An 18,399-nucleotide genomic window follows, 5' to 3' on the forward strand; every position below is an offset into this window, starting at 1 on the left:
CTTTCTGTTCTGTGCATAATTCGTGCAGATGTTTAGATGTTTGTTTCTTGTTTCTCGGTGTGTTTCCCTTATTGGAGAGAGAAAATAATGACTCTTTTGTATGTCCTTAAAAATTCTGGGAAGTTGGAAGTAGGTTTTAGGAGTCAAGGGCGGTGTTCCGTTTGCCTGTCTTCACTTTGGTTGTTCTTTCCTGTCTTAAGAGTGGCTCTTTACCTCCGAGGAAGCCCCGCTCAGTATCGTCACGGTTGAACTTCTGTATCTGTGGTCTCATTTTTCTTCAGCTCTAGCAGTGGGTCTGCCTTTGTGCTGCCGTAGATGATGTCCATGATGGTCTTACGGAAAGAAAGCTCTGACGTTTGTGGTCAGAGTATTTTTCTTGGATCCTATATCTTCATCATTCTCTGAGTATTAGCGATTCTGTTAGGTTATGGAACCAGAACTGTCAGGAAGGAGGGAGCGCCCATGTTAGCCCATGTTAGCCCATGGAGAAACCCCATGCCATTGAAGGATGAACACATACTCTGGGCTCCCAAAGTACATGGCAAGTTGGGATGGCTTTAAAAGCTGTTTCGCTGTATGACCCTGTCACCTGCTGGATGCTGGAGGTGGCCAGTGGACCCGCCTCCTCTGACCATGTCTTCTGTTGGTTACAGTGTTACCGGAGGAGAGTTGTTTGAAGACATTGTGGCCAGAGAGTATTATAGTGAAGCAGATGCCAGGTAAGAGGAATCTGGGTTGTTTGAGCAAAACTCTTCCAGTTAGGATTGTGTGTGTGTGTGTGTGTGTGTGTGTGTGTGAGAGAGAGAGAGAGAGAGAGAGAGAGAGAGAGAGAGAGAGAGAGAGAGAGATATTTGGGTAGTCTTTGGACTCTTGTCTGAACAAGAGCCTGGAAAGATGTGGTAGGGCTGCATTCTGTGCATAGTATCAGAAGTTAAATATTCAACACACCTAGATTAATTTTTCAAAGCCTCCTCTCGGTCGTCTTTATTATCCTGTTACCCCAAAATACCTCCCCCCACTATTATGTACTCACAAGCATGCCCAATGACCCTCTCTGTGCCTCTTCTCTTGACAAATTCTGGTGTGTACAAGGTCCTTACATGGGGTCTAGGGCTCAGAGATAGAGGCAGCATCCTTTTTGTCTTGAAGGATATGAAACTGGAGAGCTTCCTTGGGAGCTTTCAGTCTTTGTCACTTTGTCACTTTAGCACCTTGACCAGCCCAGCATGAGGAAGTGTACTCCATCAAAGCCAGTGGCAGTCCACCTGCATCTTGGTGCTCCGGTGCTAGTGTGGCCTGCTTTGCCCACCTTCTCTCTTCCTCTTCACAGCCTGATTTTTGTGATCCTGCCTACAGCTTCTCTGGCTCAGGCTGCCTCTAGAGAGAGGGGGAGTGCCGCTTCCTCACGAATTTCTCAACCCTGAACAGCCGATGTTTGCTGATCAACTTCAGATGCCTCAGCCTGGGGAAAAATTCTCAAGTGTGGAGATGAATTCCAGTGCCAGTGGGGGAGGGCCAGGCTGTGGGTGGGAGGAGGCAGTGATAGCTCAGGGAGCTTGGGGGTGGGAGGACTGTACCAGTGGGCCTGGCCTGGCTCTGCTGGGACACTTCGCACTTTTGCCATTTTTGGCCAGAAGGCTCTCCCTGCTAGCCGGGCTCTGTTCTAATTATACATTTCTGTGGCGACTTGCCTCTGAAGCTCAGTCTTTACTTTTTTTTTTTTTTTTTTATAATTTATTTTATTTATCTGAGTGCACTGTAGCTATCTTCAGACACACCAGAAGAGGGCATCAGATCCCATTGCAGATGGTTGTGAACCACCATGTGGTTGCTGGGAATTGAACTCAGGATCTCTGGAAGAGCCATCAGTGCTCTTAACCACTGAGCTATCTCTACAGCCCCCAAAGCTCAGTCTTTAAGTTCCTTTGGCAAACTATTGGGCTCTAAGCTGTAGGAGACCCTGAGCCTCAGTGTTCAAGTCTGATGACATATATCCATTGACCCTTTGACTCTCATAGGAGCCTCAGTACCAGATTTCAGAGAAACAAACTAAGTGCAGGCTACTTAGGCTGTCACACCTGGGTTCTCTGCAGGTCCTGCCCTGCACACCTGACAGAGGCTGCTGACTGGGCATGTATCAGCGTTCCCCAGCCTCAATGGTACTGACCTTTAGCACGAATACTTTTTTGTTGTTGTTATGAAGGTCTCTCCTATGCACACAGAGAACTTAGAAAGATACCACTCAGCAGAGCCCCCTTTCCAAGCTGTACCAACCAGAATTCTTTCCAGACATGGCCAGATATCTCCTGAAGGGCACACTCACTTTCCAAGCAAGTGGAAACTGTGGCTCTGAAGTAACTCACACCTGCTGCCAGGAATTTGACTATAGAACTAGCAGGGGAGTTTGCAAGGTGGACAGTCTGCTGTAATAAACAGGAACAAACATGGGGTTCTGAGCTAGGCTAGCTCTTTCAGTGTAAAATTGTCAGAAACGCTAGGTAGACATCCCATCTAGAGCCCTCTTAAATATGCTATTTCCAGAAGGAATCTATGTACTTGTCTTATATCCCTACTAGATGAGAAACTTTTAGAGCAGTTAATATCTTAGGCAGCACAAGGAGGCTGAGGTAGAAGCATCATGAATTCAGGGCCAGCCTGGGTCACATAGCAGGTTGCAGGCTGGCTTGCTTCATAGCAGGAAGACTCTCCTTCAAAACAGGAAAGGGAAAGGAAGGAAGGAAGAGAAAAGAACCTTTATATACTGTTGGTATTGTAAATTAGTATAGCCATTTTTGGAAAACTGTATGGATGTTTCTCAGAAAAACTAAAAATAGAAGTGCCATATGATCCAGCAATCCCACTACGGGGTAAATACCCGACGGAATTAAAATCAGGATGTTAAAGAAATGTCTGCACACCCACGCTCATCACAGCATTGTTCACAATAACCAAGATATGGAAACAACCTAAATGTCCATTAGCAGATGAATGGGTTTAAGAAGGAGTAGCGTATACTACTGAGCCTTAAAAGTACAGGAAATTCTGTCGGTTATGGCAGGGTAGGTGAGCCTGGGTGACATTATGTTCGGTGACAAACCAGGCACAGGAAGACAGATACCACATGATCTTGTGGGATCTAAAAAGGATGATCTCGTGGAGGTAAAGAGTGGTGGTGAGCAGAAACCAGAGTGGGTGGGTTCAGATGAGGAAAGGAAAGTTGACAGCCAGATGGGAGGAATGGGTTCCCACATCTTTAAGCACAACAGGTAATTATAGTTAGTAATGTTTTCTTGGTTGGTTGGTTTGGTTTAGCTTTTTCTTTTTAAAGATTTATTTATTATATATGATTACAGTGTAGTTGTCTTCAGACACACCAGAAGAGTGTTTCTGAAGAGAGTAGAAGACCTCAGATCTCATGACAGATGGTTGTGAGCCACTGTGTGGTTGCTGGGATTTGAACTCAGGACCTCTGGAACAGCAGTCATTGCTTTTAACCACTGAGCCATCTTTCCAGCCCTTGGTTTAGGTTTTTCAAGACAGGGTTTCTCACTCTGTAGATCAGACTGGCCTTGATCAAACTCAAGCGGTTCACGTGCATTGTCTCCCGAGTGCTAGGATCAAAGACGTGTGCCACCTGGCAATGTTTTAAAGCTTACAAAAAATGATTTTAAATGTTCTCACTAAAGAGAATAAACATTGCAGGTGATGTATGTGGTGGTGTACCTGTAGTAGAATATCGCATTGTCCATCAGAAATCGATGGTTATTTTTTAATTAAAAAATGAAAACAAAATAGGTTGAGCTGGATAATCATTAAAAGCCCAGGGTTCTAGCTTCTTTTTCGGTCTTTGGTGAGGTAGTTTAACCCTCACTGATATTGCTTGTGCTGTTCTTTCAGCCACTGTATACATCAGATCCTGGAGAGTGTTAACCACATCCACCAGCATGACATCGTCCACCGGGACCTGAAGGTACTCACCCAGGCTGACTGCCTTTGCCTCCTACTTGTGACTTGTTGGCGCCACCTGGTGCTAGGTAGTGGTACTGCGAGCCCAGAGTAGGCTCCCTTTGGGCTTTAGGGTGGATGCCTCATAAGGTTTTCCTTGTTCCTTCTGCAGCCTGAAAACTTGCTGCTGGCGAGTAAATGCAAGGGTGCTGCGGTCAAGCTAGCTGATTTTGGCCTGGCCATCGAAGTGCAGGGAGAGCAGCAAGCTTGGTTTGGTAAGGGTGACCCTGTCTTCCGAGAATGCAGCCTCCGCCCTTCCTCCTCTTCCTGGTCTGCCTTCCTCTTTCAGAAGTAGAAGTCAGGCCTTTAATGGTCCTAGCGTTTTCAGAAAGTGGAGGGGTGGGGGTGCACTGAGGTCCCTCCTGGCTCTCATGACTCAGTACAGTGGGTCTGGCTGCTGTCAGCACTACATTCTTGTTGCCTCTGGGGAGTTGTTTGAGTTCCTGGTAGGCACGAGTACTTGCCCTCTGATTTAGATTCCAGGCACTGCACACAGCCCAGCCTGCCATCTTTTGCAGCGTGGGTGCCGAGAGCTTATATAGTAAAAGCAGCCAGCATCAGAAGGGCTTTGGAGGAAATTACAGATGTGGACTTACTGGGAGAGAAAGTGGGTTCAGTACGGCTCTGCCCTCTCTTCTGCTACAGGTTTTGCTGGCACCCCAGGTTACTTGTCCCCTGAGGTCTTGAGGAAAGATCCCTATGGAAAACCTGTGGATATCTGGGCCTGCGGTAAGCCCATTCCACACCCTCAGCTCTTTGGTGGTAGGGCCCCTGGCTTCCTGTGATGACAAGAAAAGAGGCTTCACCATTCATTCCTTCTGGGTTCCACAAGTGTCTGCTGTATGTGAAGTCACGGTGTTTGCCCTCCTTCCCAAGTACTTCCTGGGTTGTGTTGCATCCTTCTTGGAGAAGGACTCATCCACACCTCAGAGGATAGACTAAGGAAGTCTCTGACGTGGCTTGGTGATGTAGGAGTGAGACATAGCAGGAGGAGTGGCCACAGCATTATAGACTGGCAGCCACCTTTTAACTCTGGCTCGGCCTCGCCTTTCTGGGTGGTTCTGAGCCCTGCATGGCCTTTCTTGGTTCCTCAGGGGTAGGTGGCTGACCCCAGTGACCTGTGTGTTCTGTCTCGCAGGGGTGATCCTGTATATCCTCCTGGTGGGCTACCCTCCCTTCTGGGATGAGGATCAGCACAAGCTGTATCAGCAGATCAAAGCTGGAGCCTACGATGTAAGGACGGGTTTCCTGAGAGCTGAGCACTCACTCCAGGGACAGAGTCCCTGCCCCCAAGGGTCTGTCCAAGGGGGTAGTGTTACTGTCATTTGATAACAGGGTGTCAGGGGACTTTGAGGACCCAAGGATGGGCATACAGGACTCAATTCTTACCACCTTATATACAGGGAACAGATTTTAAAAAAACATGCTCCTGTTAGCTATAAAATCAAGGAACTCATTAAGCTTTGGTATATTTCCACAAAGAATAGAGAAACTTTGCAGTGTGTTATATGACAGAGGGAGAATTGTAGAGGCTTCCTCCATTGCTTTGGTACCTTGGGCACATTGCAAAGCCTGTTTTCTCCTTAGTAGAAAGAGAAAGGCGAAGCAGAAAATGTCAGATTCCCTTCCTTCACTGATCTGATCTGGTCCATTAGTGCTCTAACACTTATTATTCTGTCTTCCTTTTCGAGTCTTTAAGTTGACACAGGTCCTGGAATAGTCCTAGGACCATATCCAACTCTTGGGTACCACAGAGTATCCCAGTTATAAGAGTTGGAATGAAGTCAGACTGCATTTCAGGGTAGAAGGCTCACGAATTTCCTGTCTCCCTTTCCCTGTTCCTGCTCCTCAGTTCCCATCACCAGAATGGGACACAGTCACTCCTGAAGCTAAGAACTTGATCAACCAGATGCTGACCATAAACCCTGCAAAGCGTATCACGGCTGACCAGGCTCTCAAGCACCCATGGGTCTGTGTAAGTGTCTTTTCCCTGGTCTTGGAGATTGGGGGTGGCAGCCCTCGAATACTCCTTGCACTCCTCACATGAGGAATGAGAAGGAGGGTGGGGGCGGAGGGGTGAGTCCGAGGTCAATGAATGTTATCAGGAGGACTTGGTTGTCAAAAAATGCTCATGGGGCTTTACTTGTTTCTCATATTTTTTGTTGTGAGGCTGTGAATTGGTTCTGTTCTTGAGTTAGAAGAAGTAGTTGATGGTGGAAAACAGCCGATACCCCAATGTGACGTCCCAAGCTTGGGATATACGCGGGCTTCAACTCTGAGGAGGACCCAGTGTATAAACAAAAGAGGATCCTGAAGTATTGAGACACGCCTCTGAAGCTCAGCTGAGTTCAGAGGAACTTCTCCTGGGCTGTCAGTGTAGGCTGATACACTGTGTTTTCATTCACTGTTCTGTCAAGCTGAATCACCTGTTTGCAGACAATGGAAAGGGTATGATATAGTGTAGCTTCTTGAATGATGGTGCATTTGCCATTTTCCATGTTTATTGAACGTCCTCTGGTTCTGGTCACCAGATGGTTCCTGGAGATGGATGGATAAATCCATGGTCTTTGCACCAAAGATTTGGGGAAACAGGCATTCAAACAAGCAACCATGCCTATAATCTGACAAACACACACAAAAAGTTAACACATCCAGGAGTGTCTGCTGCCCCCTGAGGGCATTAGGGTCATAGAAGGTTTTATGGAGAAGGCGATCTATCCAGGTGTTACCCTGCAGACAGAAGTTAATATGGAGAAAGTGAGAGGCCACAGGAGATGGTCACCTGTGAGAAATGCTAAGTAGTTTGGTTTACCTGACTAGAGTTGCCAAAGAATGAGGAAGAAAAACAAAGGAAAGGAAAGGGAAGGAAAGGAAGGAAGGAAAGAAGAAAAGAAAGAAAGCAAGCAAGCATGATACTGGGTGGTAGTGCAGCCTTTGATCTCAGTGCTCAGCTGGTGGATCTCTGAGTTTTCGGCCAGCCTGGTCTACAGAGCAAGTTTCAGGACTGTCAAGGCTACTCAGAGAAACCATGTCTCAAAAAACCAACCTCCCTGCCCCCGCAAAAAGATTGTTTGTCATACCAATTTCTACCTAAAGAGCTGAAGCTTGTATTTTAAACCGTAGTGTGTTAGAGCATGCTATTTGCACTTAACATCACGTTGGAAGTTCTGTAGAAAGTGGATTTACTGAGGCTGGAGGCAGAGAGACAAGAAGCTGTCATAACTGTCTAAGGAAGGCCAGGTGAGGTCTTAGCTGAGGGGGAAGATGGGGGAGTGGGTGGTGTCACCAAATTCAAGAGAATCCGAAGAATTTAATGTCTGGGCTTAAGGAGTGAATGAACTTGTGAGTGCGTCTCGGTTTAGTTGATCAGTGAGCAGACAGCAGTACAGTTCATAGACCCAGAAGAACAAGATTGTGTTTTGAGGGGACTGAGTGTGGCGTTAAAGAACCAGCAGCTGGGGCACCTGGGCAGTAAGAAATCCAGCTGAATGGTCTGGGCATGTGGTTTAGTGGTAAAATGCTTTATTGGCATACATGAAACCCTGGGTTCCCATACCAGCACCAAAAAGAGGTCATGGAATGTGGAAAAGGGGGCTGTAGAGGCGAAAAGTTGGAAATGTGGCCTGTCGTTTCTTCATGGGTGATCTTGAAGATATATGAAGTTGTTCTTGTGCTCGGCAGATTCTTATCATAAGCTTGAGAAGAGATGGCCTCTAAACACCAGCATTTAAGGACAAGGAAAACTGAGTCATGCAGAGAGGTTGAGAAGAAGACGGTATAATCAGAGGAGACACGGGAACGAAGAAACAAATGGGCCTATGTGAGAACAGCTGCAGCCAGATACTGAGCTAGTCCTCAACTAGAATAAGAAGGAACCTTAGCTCTGACAGGGGAGAGGCCATGATTTGGTTATTTCATAGAGATAGTGGGATATGATAGGGAGAGAAACTCACTTGTTTCCAGATAACTGAGGCTGAGAAGGCCGGGAAGCCAGGCAGTGAAGGAGCAAATGGCTGATGTTCCTTAGAGGAAGATGACTACTCAGGAAACTGTTCATTTTTGTTTGCCTTTGTTAATTCGTATCTCTACATATAAATGTGCACCGTTAATTGGGACGATTTGCACATCTACACTGTGCGCTATTCAATACCCCTACCCCACACACCTTTCCAGGCTCCAGGCATCACTAATACTGGCCTTAACTTTAAAGATTTATGTGTGTGAGTGTCTCGTCTGCATGTATGTAGATACACCACATGGGGCCTTGGTGCCTTCAGAGGCCAGAAGAAGGCATTGGATCCCCTGGAACTGGAGTTAACAGATGGTTGTGAACCACCATGTAGGTGCTGGGAACTGAACCTGGGTCCTTCGAAAGAACATCCTTCTGCTACCTACTTTTTTTTCTTGTTCTTAATTTTCATATATGAAAGAGAACATATAGTAAGTAATGCCTGTATGTACATCCAGCTTATTTCACACAATATAGTGTCCTCTAATTCTAGTAGGTATTGTTGTTGTTTAAGATTTTGTTTGATGGAAGTTTGGATATAATGTAACAATTATAAAAGAGAATCTAATGCAGAAGGAGATTGATTGAGGAAGGAAAGTTTAGAGAGCAAAGGGAAAGCGGGGTTTCAGAGCCAAGGTGAGAGGTCTACCCTGGGCTCAAGTAAGGACACACACACACACACACACACACACACACACACACACACACAGGAGTAGAGAAAGATAAAGATAAGTGGTTTGGGAACCAGGGAAGGGAGTGACTAGGGGTAAGGCAAGGTGTAGATACTCTAGGCCATAGAGCCTGGCTGACTGAGTTAGCAGTCGTAGAGTGAAACCAACTCAACCCAGGCACGCAAGAACCGCAGAAGTACTGTTGGAGGTCATTGTTATGGACCCAGTACTTACAATCCTGTAGTTCTCTGTAGCCCCCAGGGACATTATTACATCATAGTATTACATAACAGACGATGCTTACGTTAGGACCCTGAGCCGTCAAGGGTGCACAGACCATATCTAGTGGGCTCAGTTTAAGGAGGCAAGGAAATTAAAACTAAATACATTGGGTTAAAAAGAAAAGTGATGAAAAAAGGTGGTGTACATCTATAATGCCAGTACTTGAGAGCATAAGGCCATGAGTTGAAGGCCAACCTGGGGCTTTGAGATAGAAAAACAAAGGTAATTTCTGCTTCAAGGTTATTCTCAGCTTTTTAGGACGCAATTTCATGGAAGACCTTGTTGGTACTCTGTAGAGCAGGAGCCTGTGTCTCATTGTGCAGAGTCTGGACTACAGCAAGTACTCCGTAATCAGTTGCTGAAACCAGTCACATCATAACGGATCGGTCGCTGGACTGGATCACATCATAACAGATACTCTCTTTTTCTCAGCTGCAACCACATCAATTTTTGGTTGTTCTCTTGCTCAAACTGTCCTTATATCACCTTGAGTTGGTGGCACTTCTGTTCTAAAGGCTTTTTCCCTTCTGTGACCTCATCTGGTCAGCACTGGGGTAGCAGAGTGTGTGACCCTGACCTGGCGCAGCTGTCGGTGCTCAGGGGATGGGGAACAAAGGCAAGGGGCAAGGGGTGAGTGATGGGGATCTCACGGGCATGTCTGTTTGGCTTCCAGCAACGGTCTACGGTGGCGTCCATGATGCATCGCCAAGAGACGGTGGAGTGCTTACGCAAATTCAACGCCCGGAGAAAACTGAAGGTGGGCCTTACTTGTTGATCACTGGCCTCTCAGACTTGGGGCTTTTGACAGTGTAGCTCCTGCCTGGTCCCACAGGGAAGCTCCCCTCCTGTTGGGACTAGGCCGTGAAGATTGTTTATATTGGGGCACCAGAAATCTCATGTCTTTAGGCTCTGGCTAAGAACTGCCTTTGTCATTCGAATTCATAGGACCCTTTCTTCCACAGGGTGCCATCCTCACAACCATGCTTGTCTCCAGGAACTTTTCAGGTATGTGTTCCCAGTGTGCACTTTTACTCTGCAGAGGTGAGTAGGCCAGGAATGGAAGCCGGTCAGTCCAGGCTGAATAGCTGTCTCGGGCAACAACACCTAAACGGGATGAAAAAGGATCCTCTTATGCAGGCATCAGCTGCTGGTTTCTGTTATCCAGTCTCTTCAGATGTGAAGGGAAGGGCTTTTCTGAGGCTCCAGTTTATGAATTCTGTTTCTTCAGACCACCCAAGAGTAGCCTGCCCAGCTTCCCACGTGGCTTATCCCCATCTGTGTGTAGTTCTCCAAAGACTCTTCAGTGCTCTTAAGATTTTAGCCAGTCTAGCGTATTGGAGAATATGCAGAAGGAAAAGGAGAGATGAGGTACAGTGTGTCTTCTCAGTTGCATCCATGTAACATCATCTCTTCACTGTGTCCAAGAAGAGGTGTCTAATAGAAATTATTGGAGGTGTGGAAACCTTTTGCATTGACTGAAGCGTGTGGTAGTACGGTACTCTCTCTGACACTAGCTGTAAAAGTGAAGAGGCCAGTGGCTGAGAGGTAAAGGAGCTCACTTCATTTACATGAGGAATTGGGAGAGTTGGGTCAGTAATTTGCAAATCACACTTGACATTTTTTTTTAAGATGCAAGACATTTCAGTCCCCTCTACCCCGTTCACCTTCACTGTTGGCCCTCAGTTGGGAGCACAGTAGCTTTTCTGTGAGGAAAAGATTAATGCCAAGACTTAACTGAAGGCAGAGAGGTCTCTACCCAGCTTGCTTTGGCCCTTGGTCCTCCCTTCCTCTAACCCCCAGCCTCGCTGTTTTGGTTAAAGACCCCCCTTTCTCATCCTTCTAACAAGACTCTTCCCTTGCTTATCTCCTGCACCGCCATGAGAGGGGCTTGTGAGGGAGTGCCAGCCACCCACCGGTTACAGTAGGTGGCCATTCTGAGCAGGGCTTGCATCTTTGAGCACAGACCCTGCTGGGACCTGGTTCTGGGTAACTGGAGAGCTTTGGCTTGGAGGAGGCATCAGGCAGGAAAGCTAGGGGCTCTACAAGCTCCTGCCTTGGACCACAGGGCTCCAGAATGTCAGGACTGGATAGTGAGCCCAGGATAACCCTGTTTTGGAGGCGTATTCCTATGCCGAGTATACCTTAGAAGAAGGTCATAGTGTCCTCTCAGAGGAGAGCAGAAGCATGTGGCTTCTTGCCTCCCACAGAAACAGGGTGGCAGCCCCCACAGTGCTCATACCCTCTGAGGACCTGCAGCTTTGTTTTCTTGATTTCAGAGCCTTCTTAGAGGATGCTCAAGGGCATCTCTGTGCTGCCTGTAGGGTGATACTTCCTCTCTCCTCTGAGTCACAGAGACATGAAGGCGGGCTGCTGCTTGTGTAGTCTGGCCAGTCAGAAGCAAGTGGGCTTACGTGTCCCTCTCCCTCTCCATCTCAGGACATCAGTGTCCTGGTTTTAGGCAGTTGGGCTCTGTAAGGAAAGAGCTTTGACTGGTTCCTCGGGAGCCTGGGTCAGAAGGAATGGCAAAAACAAAATGATGCTACAGGTTTTCCATGTTGGCTTCTTCTGCCCCGGATATGGAGCATGTGAGGATAGGGCTACAGAAAGAGACGTTACAGGCGCGGCGAAGGACAGTCACCTGTTTCTTCAGGCATAAGCTAGACCCAAGTTGATCCAAGGGGATCATGAGGAGTTGGAAAGATATTGGCATCTAACTAACTTGGAGAGCCTTTCTTTTGTCTCTGGGGCTCCCTTCTTGGGTCTCTTCATCCTCAGTGCACAGTGAAATACAGACTGAGAAAAGCAATCTCTCTTTGCTCACTCCTTACAGGGAGAGAGAGACCTGTGTCTAAGGAAGGAGCTGAGGCTTACCCATAAAGGTAGCTACCCAAGGGCCATATGGGAGCTTTCCCATGCCCCAGTCCCTCCCTCTTACTTGGAATGTCATGAGGGAAATGCTCTGTGCTCCAGGCACTCTCATAACAGGCTCTTTTAAACCAGAGCTTGGTTTCCTCAAAAAAAAAGTACCTGCTTCCCCACCAGGTCAGGCTTTTACCTGCAGACTCTTAACTTAAAGCGGTTGTGGGGGCAACTAATGAAACCATTGCCATGAATTAGGGGCATGGTGGTCTCTACAGCCTGTCTGAGCCTCACAGGCCCCCAGCTGTAGGGCTGGCTGTTCCCGCCTCCTCAGTCTGTCCCCTGGTGCCTCCTCTACCCCAGCTCGGCTGGCTTGGCCATGCCACCTGGGCCTTGCTGTGCGTGGGCAGCCAGCAGTTCTACGCCTCATGCTGGGCCATGCTCGCTGCTGACTGGCCCCCGTGGCTTTGCGGCAGCTCTGTGCACTGAGAGATTGTATCCCCTCAGTTGGCAGGCAGAGCTCCGCCCCCGCCTCGCCTGCCGCGAGCGCCGCCGGCCTGGCCGGGCAAGGTACGTGGCATGAGTCCTCCCTGACCGCCTGCCTTGGCTCCCTGCCACCCCAACAGTAGGGCCAGCATGCCAGGCCCACTCACCAGGGAGGCGAGTCCCATGCTTGTGGGCTGAGATGGGCATGCCGTACGGACCACCTAACTTGGCATCTGCAAGCACATTGATGTTATGAAGGCTCCTAACCAGCCATGCATGCTGGGCGCTTGCCAACTCTCAGGAGGCAGTAGCCTGGGGACTTGGAGTTGGGCAGTAGGAGCCTTTCCTTCAGATGGCCCAAGGGCTTGACCTGCAAACAACCCTGGGCATGGCCTGAAGCTGTCTGGTGCTAAGACTAGACTTTTGCAGCACCATTTAAGACACCCTCGATGAAAGCCTCAAAATTTTGGAGCCTGGAGTTTACTGACCTCCAGGTCTAGAAGGCTGTGTAGTACAGAATCTATATGGTTAGCTGTCCCTTGGCTTGAATTCTTGCCCTACTATACACTGAGCAAATCATGTCGGCTCTCCTGCCTCTGATTCCCTCATCTCTGTAATGATCTTAACAAGTAACACAGAGATACTTAAGAACATGTATGTTGAAGGTTCTCAGCTCTGCCTATACAGGAACCACCAGCCACCTGGGAGCTCATAAAACAAAATACTGATGCTGAGGTCCCACCCCAGACAAAAGCAGGATCTTTAGCGGATGGGATAAGTATAAGTGTTTTTTGTTTTTGTTTTTTAATTTTCCAAATGATTCTAGTGGGCATCCTGAGTTGAAAACCAGCTGGCAGATATAACAGTGGGCAACTTTTTTTTTTTTTTCTATGAGAACTGAAATGTCGGGATGAAGTTACCCACTTTCTCTCACTAGAGAAAGATAGAACATTGCTTGGACAGGAATGGCCACCTAAAGAACAGGGGAGACTAGCGGGAGTCACAGCAATGGTAGCCATCACTCCTTATGTGCCAAGCACTCTGCCAAGTGCTTTTGAGGCATCCCATTAGATCTCCACCACCGTCCTGTGACCTAGGTGCAGTTTCATCCCATCTAAGAAAGAACTTGAGACTAGAAGTGGTTAAACAACTCATGATGGTCAGTCACAAAACACAGCTTATAAGTGGTAGAACCCAGGCGGGAGTCTATCGCAGTCAGGTGGGTTAGAGAGTTGGACTGGTTCTATTTCCCTGTGCCCTCCAGAACTCTCACCCTCTGTCTGCTGCCTTTCTATGACCTTTGTGGCCTCTGGTGTAATCAACAGCCTGGTGTATCACCCCATGGCTGGCTGGATCTGTTCAGCAGCTCATAATTCTAGCCGATCCTTCCTGCTGGATCCAGAGAATGGAAAAGGGCCATAGCTAGAGCCCAGTAAACTGGTGAGGTACTGCCCAGCGAAAGGCTTCAGCCCCTTGGCAAAACCCTCCTGTAGGTGGTCCCGGTTTCTGTGTCTGTGACTGTCTGTCCTCACGTCTGGTCTCCTTTGTGAATTGTGACACTATTTTCTTGAGAAAACTCCAGAGATGTCTTGCATCCGTCCATCAAGAGGACTTCCATGGTGTCTAGAAATGGAGCCCTCACCCTTACACGTTGGCACTCTGTTTCCAGGCCTGGAGAGAAGCTGTTTCGGACAGTGCTCCCAGTGCCCCAGGAAGCTCTTGTACCGAATATGGTTTCTCTTCCTAAGCACAGTGTCTGCTTCTCCTGAGCCCTCATCCATGGCAGAGGAGGTCCTAATGTGCCATGGCCCTGAACCCCTCAAGATGCCCTTCGTGCAGAAGAGCTGCTGGAATGAATGGCCTTCTTTCAGGAGCTGTGGAGGCTCCTGGTCCCTTGTTCGCTCAGCAGTTTCTTGCAGATCTGCCTGCCAGGTTGGAGAGAGGATGTGGTGTTGGAGACATGACTTGTCTCTTTGTTTTCACAGCTGCCAAGAGCCTATTGAACAAGAAGTCAGATGGCGGTGTCAAGGTAGGTATCTCTCCAGGTCTCTGACCAGAGCCTGGCTTCCCTCCTGACAGTTGCTGAGGGAGTCTCTCTAGGCACCTTGGCCTTGCTGTTTTGTTTTAAGCCTTTGTGCTCAGGACAGCAAGTTGTACTGGTTCAAGAAGGAAGAGAGGATGTGTGTCTCCTCTCCTTGGGTAGATGGGAAAGATGTTGTGGGATTGATTCTAGAATGTCCTAGAGCTGGTCCTGGGCCTGCCTCCTGTACAGCAGCCTCATCTCCAGGGCTGGACTCTCCAGGTGTTTGGTTTGTTTGAGCCATTTGGTTAATCTTGTCCCTCTATGCACAACCCCTTTAATCAGAGTAAGCCAGCATGCCATAGTAACTCAGGCAGGGAACCATGTTGGGACCCTGAAGCCACTACTCTCTTTCTGGTATTTTTCTGTAAACCACTTCTAGGTCACAGGCAGATGCCACAGAGAGTCTGAAGCGCCTATAGGTGAAGGGACATGGTGTGTCACAGCTTATGTCCATCTGGTAGAGGAGTTTTTCCTGGGTGAGTCAGGACCTGGAATAGTGGCCTGTTCCAGATGAAAAGCGATTAGCTGGGGACACCCCCAGGGTAAAGGGTACACATACAGGTTGAAGGCAGAAAATGTCCTTAGACTGGGATGCTGGATAGGAACTCATCCTGTCCTGAAACCCTCCAGCTGACACATCAGAGGACTTCAAACAAGGAATTATCTGAACCATCATCTCTAACAAAAGCACACATTGGGCCTTTCCCTGGGTGCTTAGGTGCACAGTCATGGGTTGTATACAGGTGCCTCCGCTGCTCCTTTCTTGTTCCTTTCCTCTCTGCATGCTTGCTTTTGTGTTCTTCTGCCATGAGGAGGGGCTCTCAGAACCCACTCACACCTGCTCACACCTGCTCACACCTGCTCACACAGAGCTGTCATTTAGGGGAGCCCCCTGGTTCTAGACACAAGCAAGATGACCAAGCCAAACAGGAAGAGGCTGTTAACAAGGTGGGCCAGGCCTACAAGCTCTGGGAAGCTCTGGGGCTTAGGAAGATGATCAGCTCATTTGGTGTTTGTTACTAAGCTATGGAGTTGAAGGTGAGGGCAAGACAGAAAACCCGATTTCTCCCCCCCCCCCCCCCACTTTTACACCTGAATGCATTTTCTTTAACCGAGTGAACATCACTTCTATAACCTAAAAAAAAATCAGGATACATTTGTATGAGTTGGCATAGATATTGCTGCTCTTTGTCACGCTAGAGTACAAGATATACGGTAGAAAGGTAGAAAGCCAGGCATGCAGGGGTGCTTAGGAGGCAGTCTCCGAAGGGTAGTGCTGTGGGTGAGACAGCTTAAGATGACATAGAAAAACCTCAACTCAAGAAAAAAAATTCTTTCAACAGAGAAGAGAGGGAAAAGTAGTCAAAACTGTGACCAGGGCTTGTAGACAGCAACAAGGCCCTGAGTTGCATTCTTGGGCAGTGCAGGAAACAAAACAGCCTCAATAATCTGAGCAATAGACCTGGCGGTGTGAGTGTGAGCTGTAGAAAACCTGCATGCCTGATTGAGGAAGGTATGTCAGGGTGATGATAGAGATTTGAAGGGCTGGGGTGTCCTTCATATGCACGAGACCCTGGGTTCAATCCCTGTAACAAGAAAAGTGAAGAGATGTCTGAGTGTGCATGGAGATGGAAAGAAGGCAAGGACTGTGCACAGAGGTGTCAAATACGTTATAATTTGGAGGTGAAAGGAAGGTTCAGAAGAAATAATGGTCAGAAATATCAAGGGAAAATATTCAAAATTATTACTGACCAGACAAGTATGATGGTACAAATTTCTAAGTCAGCACAGAGATCACCTGAAGTCATGGTCCATCTGCACTCATAACAAAGGGAATACCTGCTGTGATTACAGGTGTGTCCAAAAAGGCTCAAACTGGGTATGGGCGATTTTCAAAGAATCCATTGGTTGGCACTGGGGCACAGTCTTGTGAACTTTGTACCTGGAAGGCAGTGGTGTCAAAAGGTCATGTCTATCCTGAACCACATAGCATAATTAATTAATTAATTAATTAATAATTATATGGGTATAGTGGTAAACCTTAACTAAAGCACTCCAGGACAGCCAGAGCTACACAGAGAAACCCTGTCTTCAAACCCTCCCTCTACCACCACCACCACCCCACCCCTTCCCGCCAAAGGAGGCAGAGGCAAGTAGATCTTCATGAGTCTGAGGCTGACTCCGTCTACATTGACAGCCAGACTACAGAGAGTGACCCTGTCTCAAAAAAGAGGAAGGAAAGAAAGAAAAAAAAAACCATCAGACAGTGTTTCAGCCTTGACTGTTAAACAAAGTGGTTAGGAATAAAGTATCTGTTCAGGTGGAGACAGTTATATTTAGATTTCATTGAGATTAAGGGACAGGTGGCATATCCAGTTGGGATGTTTTTAATGGCCATGGAAACCACATGGTATGACCCAGGGAAAAGTCCATCTCTGGCCCTGAACCCTTGACTCTTGCTTCTCTCTACCATGTGGTGGTCCATCTTTGCACTGGGTTTCTGACAGACTTAAAACTTTTTTAAGATAATAGTTTCAAAGATGACTGTCTAGTATAGCCATATAATATTACCCTAAGAAGATAATTATAATATATACAGATTTCAGAACCAGGGGTGTGTCTCAGTGATAGAACATTTCCTTAGTGTATACATGATTCTAGGCTTAATTCCCTACCCCATTGTAAAAACACACCAACCAAAAATATTGATTTGGGCTGGAGAGATGGCCTACCTTTTGCACTTGGAGAGGACCTGGGTTTAGTTCCCAGCACTCATGTGACAACTCAAAACTGTAACTGTAATTCCCAAGGATCAGATGACGTTTTCTAGCCCCCATGCTCTCTGTATTCATGTGGTGGGAAGACATACATGAAAGCAAAACACCTGTACACATAAAATAAAAATAAATCCTGTAAAACTCGATTGCGGGGTGTAACCTGGAATTTAGATTCCAGAGGCCTTAAGTGGGAGACAGAATCAGCTATTGAATTTTAATGCGTTCCTTCTCCCCTAGAAGTCTAAAACATGAAAACTTAAGGATATTATTAAAAGAAAAAATGGGAGTTATATGTTGTTAAGGTATTGGAAAGAGAGATTTTAGCAAAGGAGAGGGAAAAAGAACAGATGCTGAAGAGGAACAAGAGCGCAGCAAAGCTAGATCGCACTGCAGGGTCGAGGGGGCTCTGGACCGAGTGGCTGGTTAACTGGAAACGTGGAAAACGTAGCTGTTGTATGTCTGACTCTGATGTGTACTCTGTAAATGGGTTCTAAGCCATGCTTTTTTTATTTTTCCTGAGAAACAGGTTACTATTGTGATGGGGTAAGAGGCCAAGAAACAAATGTTTTAGAACAGAATGGCCAAAGTTAACAGACCAACTCCGACTGTTGGTCCCAGCATGACCTGTACTGGTGTGGGCAGGGAGGGGAAGGGAGATAATCACAGGTGTGGTGGCATGAGAACCTTCTGTTAAACTGTTGAACAAATATCATACCTACCCCATTTTTAAAGTAGAAAAACTATCTAAGATCTATTGACCACCTGAAGATGAAAAAAATAGGTCAGGAAGACAACTTTTAGCTTGATTACTACCAATAAAATATTGCCACGGTGAGCCTGGTCTACAGAGAGGGTTCTAGGACAGCCAGGGGGCGCAAAGAAACCCTGCCGGGCAGTGTGCCATTTTTATAATTATTAATATAAGTTAGTAATGGTAGTAAAACCAGTGTCAAAGTCATACAGATGTTCCTGACTTTGCTTCTGGGCATTTTCTTCTAAGAATTCTAAAAAAGCAATACAAAGTCGGAAAAGCTGAAAGCAGGGAAATGCTTCACGTGACATGTGGAAAGACTTAAACCGTTTCAGAAGCCTGTCAGAAATAACGAATTAAATAATAGTAAAGGATCCGTTTAACAGGCCATTTGAAAGTTAGTCATCTTGAGTTGGAGAGACGGTTCAGAAGTTTAGTCCCCGGCATCTGCTTATGGCAGCTCATCTGAGACCCTC

General features: G+C 47.2%; 1 protein-coding gene across 8 annotated transcripts in view; it reads left to right on the plus strand.

The window, feature by feature from the left end:
• The window catches only part of CAMK2G (calcium/calmodulin dependent protein kinase II gamma), a 57,485-nt gene that overhangs the window by 21,611 nt on the left and 17,475 nt on the right, over window positions 1–18,399 (plus strand). For 4 of the 8 annotated variants that reach the window (XM_080926917.1, XM_080926920.1, XM_080926919.1 and 1 more), the window contains exons 5-14: window positions 654–719; window positions 3,898–3,970; window positions 4,118–4,220; window positions 4,651–4,734; window positions 5,144–5,238; window positions 5,858–5,980; window positions 9,641–9,724; window positions 9,930–9,972; window positions 12,334–12,396; window positions 14,298–14,341. In XM_080926917.1, coding sequence (XP_080783043.1) covers window positions 654–719; window positions 3,898–3,970; window positions 4,118–4,220; window positions 4,651–4,734; window positions 5,144–5,238; window positions 5,858–5,980; window positions 9,641–9,724; window positions 9,930–9,972; window positions 12,334–12,396; window positions 14,298–14,341 — 778 coding nt within the window. The remainder of the gene's footprint in view (window positions 1–653; window positions 720–3,897; window positions 3,971–4,117; window positions 4,221–4,650; window positions 4,735–5,143; window positions 5,239–5,857; window positions 5,981–9,640; window positions 9,725–9,929; window positions 9,973–12,333; window positions 12,397–14,297; window positions 14,342–18,399) is intronic. The other 4 variants (XM_080926918.1, XM_080926922.1, XM_080926921.1 and 1 more) reach the window with 1 other exon arrangement.

Source organism: Micromys minutus (genome assembly GCF_963924665.1).
Source record: "Micromys minutus genome assembly, chromosome: 12".
Lineage (NCBI taxonomy): Eukaryota > Metazoa > Chordata > Mammalia > Rodentia > Muridae > Micromys > Micromys minutus.